The sequence below is a fragment of the Anoplophora glabripennis genome, unplaced genomic scaffold, assembly GCF_000390285.2.
Source record: "Anoplophora glabripennis isolate ALB-LARVAE unplaced genomic scaffold, Agla_2.0 scaffold20, whole genome shotgun sequence".
Lineage (NCBI taxonomy): Eukaryota > Metazoa > Arthropoda > Insecta > Coleoptera > Cerambycidae > Anoplophora > Anoplophora glabripennis.
The window spans coordinates 640,333-645,911 of NW_019416362.1; the positions used below are offsets into that span (position 1 = coordinate 640,333).

General features: G+C 30.3%; 1 protein-coding gene across 1 annotated transcript in view; it reads left to right on the forward strand.

The window, feature by feature from the left end:
* The window catches only part of LOC108907359 (odorant receptor Or1-like), a 14,100-nt gene extending 10,084 nt beyond the window's left edge, over nt 1–4,016 (forward strand). The window contains exons 4-6 of the mRNA XM_018711014.1: nt 645–749; nt 836–991; nt 3,969–4,016. Of these exons, the coding sequence (XP_018566530.1) occupies nt 645–749; nt 836–991; nt 3,969–4,016 (309 nt within the window). The remainder of the gene's footprint in view (nt 1–644; nt 750–835; nt 992–3,968) is intronic.
* The last annotated feature ends 1,563 nt before the right edge of the window (nt 4,017–5,579 follow it).

Here is a 5,579-nt window from a genome sequence, read left to right on the forward strand (position 1 = left end):
TGCGTAAAAACTATGAATGCTACAAGATTTTACCAAGAGCACAAAAATCTCGAAAAAGGACTCAGGCATCAATAAAACTAAAATGAATTAATTCCAGCTACCAAATAAAAAGTTCTGATAATTCTTGTACCAAGACACTCAAGAATTTACCACTAGCCCAAGGCGGATAGACGCGGTTGCTTCATCAAAACATGAGTTTTACTTAGGAACAAGTCCACAGCAAGTTTCATTAAAATCCATAGTAACATTCTCGAGATATTACAAAAAACATATTTTTTTTTTTCAAGAACTTTGACAGTCAATAGCAGAGGAGCCAGACAATTTTTCTTTTACAAGGTCAAGGTTAGGTCAAATCGCCTTCTTTTGAGCCAAAGAATGGCGCAGTACCTTTTTGATCATGTGCTTATGGGACACCTTGTACATATAAAATAGGAAAGTTAGCTTTTCTAAGGTTGTAACATTTTTCGTTAACATTTAGAAAAAAATATATATTTGATCGATGCATTGGGGACACGTTATGTTACCCTCTGCACAAATAAATCTAATAAGTTTTGCCTGAGTATTAATAATTGTGATCCTACTATGTAATTTTATCCTAATGCGAAAATTTTAATAACGTAACCACACCATTACTTTTGTTATAGGCTGTACCGTTTACCATACCGTTTTTTGGAGCCGTATCATTTTTGACTGCGGCTCTACTGGAACTATTTCTATACTGTTATTCCGGCACCCTCTTGTTTGAGGAGGTAAGGTAACTACTGTGCAAATAAACAACTCTTATACTGATAAATTTGTGCTGACCATTGTTTCTAAAGGTACTATTTTATTTTAGAGTGGTACAATAGTGACGGCTATATACATGAGCAACTGGTATAACTACGACAAAAAATCCAAGAAAGCCCTTCTCACTATGATGGAAAGGGCTAAGAGGCCCATGATGGTTACCGCTGGAAAGCTTATGAACTTTTCTCTCGAGACCTTTTCTACGGTTACTAAGTCGAATAGTAGGCCAAGCAAATAAAATTTTTACTCGAAAAAAGTCCTATCCGCGAGATTATTGTAAAATTGTCTAAAGGAACATGAATACAATACATCTCTCATCTCGTGAGTCAAAAAATGTTATTAGCTAACTTTTCTATTTAAACAAATAAGTGACGAAAACAGTTTTTTCACGTTGCAGGGAAAACCATCAATTTTAGCGAAAAGTGACTCTCAGACAGCTTGTAGGGAATAAAATGATCTACAAAATGAGATTTGTTAATTTAAAATCGATTAATATACAAAAAAAGTTATTGCAAAAAACAAGAAAAGTGCCCATTTTTTAATTTGTTTATAATTATCGCATTTATTCTTGAAATTTTATAAAACCTATGACAAGTTGAGGGTTTTGTCATACTTTAAAAGTGTGCCAAAAGTGGACGCTGTAGGTGCAATAGTTTTCGCACAATTCAATTTGTTTATAACGGAGGCTCCAAAAGTGATGAACTTTAAGCCTCTGTACAGGCGTTAATTTTCAACCAAACATGATTCTGAAAGCGTCAATGTAATCTTAAAGACGTAATTAAGCGACCTATTAAAAAATATCACCGTTTTTTTGACATTAACATTCTCAAATTGTGCATTAAAAAACCGTGCGTTTTTCGCTTATAAACAATTTGAATAAAATTGTTGCTATTTCTGCTACCTCACCGAAAATAGATGCAATGGATAGCTGGCAAAAAAATACAAATTTTTAAAAAAGTACCCTCTACGACCAACAGGAGCAAAGATAAGAATTTTTTTAAATCAGTTCAAATTGATGCGCGCTGTAAATTTTCCAATATCTCGGCTTCTATTCATCGTAGAAACTTCTTTTTTTTTAAACTAGGGTAGCTCGATGAAAAAATAACAATGGGCATATTTACCAATTCGTAGAATAGCCCTGAACCCCAGAAAAAATGCCTCTTTTATACTTAATTTATTTTTAATTTACAAAAATGTCAAAAATTATTGTTAAACGAATATTAATTAAAATTTCAATTTCGAAATTATTTTACTATTATTAAGTAAATAAATGAAGCTATCGTTCATTTAAAAAAATATTTTTTTACATATTAAGTAAACTTAATTTTTCAATATTTTGTCAGTTATTTAATTACGATTTAAATGTAAAATTAAAGTAAAAATTCACAAATCATTTTCAATTATTTATTGTTAATAGATTTAAAAAAAATAAAAAGCATTTGAATTTGTTGCAAAATTCTCAAAATTAAAAAATATTAATAAAAATAATGCGGTCGATAAAATTACAATTTTCACTTCTTGAAAGGTGGTGAATTTGATTCCATATCATTTTCTTCTTTATCATATGAATCTTTGCAACATCAAAATTAATTAAAAAAATATTAATCACAACCATTTTCAATAATAGATATAATGCAATATAATACAACAATTTAAAATTTAAAATTGTTTTTATTTTTATGAGAAATAATAATTTGAAAATAATTTGTGAATTTTTACTTTAATTTTACATTTAAATCGTAATTAAATAGTTAACAAAATATTGAAAAAACAAGTTTACTTTGCCTTAATATGTAAAAGAAATAACTTTTTAAATGAACGATAGCTTCATTTATTTATTTAGTAATGGTAAAATAATTCCGAAATTGAAATTTTAATTAATATTTCGTTTAACAATAATTTTTGTGACATTTTTGTAAATTAAAAAANCTGTCGCCGTCGTATTTCGAATTTTTTGTGAACACGAACATTTAGATGGGGCAGAATTTATTTCCGGCATAAAGTTGAGAATTGTGCTCTAAATGTTCAAATAATAATATTTTACAACCCCCTAGACGTGCATCCAAAGAAAAACGAAGGTGGTTTTGAGTTGCATACCGTGGCTGGGGAAACCGTGGATAACATCACACAAACTTTTCATTTTTCGGTAATGAAATAAATATTTTATTCGGAGTCGATCCTGAGGTACTTTTGCAGCCTGGAACTATACAATATTTGTACAATCCTCGGTTTCGACCCATTTAGACATAAAAACAATAATTAACGAAACTGCGAATCGATCCACATATCGTATGTATTAACACAGAATGGGAAGAGAGCGAGCGTGAGCGGAGTGCTCTATTATGACGTCAGGCAATGGTTGCTCAACGTTTTTCCGCGCTCTGTTTTCATTAATTTATTTCACACATTTCTCGTTGAAACAAAAAATTGATTTTTGGCATACTAACTAATTAAAGGGTAAACTTTTGAAATATGCAATAAAAAATTTTTACTGAATGGGCCTATTGGGCTACGATGTTTTAAAAAACAATTCTTATCTTGGCTCCTGTAGGTCGTAGCGGGCAGTTTTTTTTTAATTTGTATTTTCTTGCCAGCTATCCATTGCATCTATTTTCGGTGAGGTAGCATAAATAGCAACAATTTTATTCAAATTGTTTATATGCGAAAAACGCACGGTTATTTAATGCACAATTTGAGAATGTTAATGTCAAAAAAACTGTGATATTTTTAAATAGGTCACTTAATTACGTCTTTAAGATTACAATGACGCTTTCAGAATCATGTTTGGTTGAAAATTAACGCCTGTACAGAGGCTTAAAGTTAATGACTTTTGGGGCCTCCATTATAAACAAATAGAATTGTGCGAAAACTATTGCTCCTACAGCGCCCACTTTTGGCACACTTTTGAAGTATGACAAACCCCTCAACTTGTCATAGGTTTTATAAAATTTTAACAATAAATGCGATAGTTATAAACAAATTAAAAAATGGGCACTGTTTTCATCACTTATTTGTTTAAATAGAAAAGTTAGCTAATAAAATTTTTTGACTCGCGAGATTATGTTCCTTTAGACAATTTTACAATAATATCGCGGATAGGAATTTTTTAGAGTTTCTCTTTTATTTTCGCTAATTTTCCTGGTGTATAGCAATACAAGGACTTTAATCGTATGTAATTCCAGGTTATACGCAGATCTTACTCACTTTTGGCAGTTCTGAAGAATAATTAATTCAGATTTTGCAAGATTTTGAACTAGTTTTTTTTCGTAACGGAACCACTTTACGCCGTAGCAGCACAAAGGGATTACAAGTTACAGTTTTTACAGTTCATGTATAGATATTGTCATAATTATAGAAGGTCACTTCAGCTGTATTGAGATACAGTGTCAATAGTTCAATAATTTATGTAGAATAAAGTTAATTTGTCTTAAGTAGTAAAATATGATTATTAATAAGTTGTGTAATAATAAACTAATTGCTTTAAATTGCACAATAAAGATTGAAGAACATACGAGTGTGTATTTCCCATGGGTAATGTTTCAATAATATGCACTTGCTGCTTTCAACTGTCAGCGGTGAGTCTTTTTTTAATATAAAATTTGCGGTTGCTATAATTAATATAAAAATAAAGGATCTAAAACCATGACCTTCTGCGACAGAATCACATAGAAAGTGAAACTATCAGTGACTCAGATATTGTGTACTAAAAAAATTGTTGCAGGTGCCCACCTACCAATCCACATCATCAATTTCCAACATTTTTACATGTTTAACACTTAAAACTAAACTATTTCTGTTTATTGGCCATCTAGAATTAGATTAAGCGATAATTTAATCTCAAGGATTCTTCATAGAAATGCCGGGTGAAGGAAAAAATGATTTACAAAAAGAAAACAGTAGAATATTTTTTTTCGAAAACAATATTATCTTGGACAAAAAAATATGCATTTGTTGGTCTTGTAATAAATAACTGCGTTTCGGTTTTAGTACGCCTCATCAGTCACACAATTGCAACCAGTTATCCAAGACTTTTCTAGTTCTACGTTTACCATAACTTTGTTATTCCATATTAAACCATTTTATATGCTCCCACTATAGTACATTGTTCTTAAGGAGGTAAGTGGATTTTACCGTAGAAGTGGACAACGGGAGGTAAGTGAGATAACTTACCTTCCTAGGGAAAAAAGCGATTCCGAGTTATAAATGCATATTTTATGTAACAAATAAATAGATATATTTGATGAACATTCTATTAATTATTATGAATGGATATTTATAGTAATTGTACAGTTATATCATTTAGTAACATTTATAAAATCTGGATAATTATTCCCCTCGCGTTTATTAATTGTCACATTTTTCTCAAAATGATTTGACCGCTCCATTTCAGTCACCGGAAGCTCAATATTAGCTATATTTGTTTTACACACTTGGTCACTTTGGTTAATTCACTTTTAGTAGAGTTCTGACCAAGTTCGTTTTTTTTAAACAAGTGAAGTGAACAAGATAACCGAACAAAACATAACCTATAAATAATAATCATAAATCTAAATAATAAAAATAAGGCGTTGATAATGGATATGGATTCATCTGAAAATGTTGATTTGAAGTATGTTAAATTAATTACTAATTAAACTGAAATTGAACAGACGTCATAAGTCAAAATTTAAAATAAAGTAGATGTGTGTTTTGTTTAACCTAAAGTTAGTTCAAATCACGGTCACTTCTAATTTGGTCGATTTGACCAAATTGAACTAACCAAGTGGTAAAACAAATACTATTATCTGACTGAT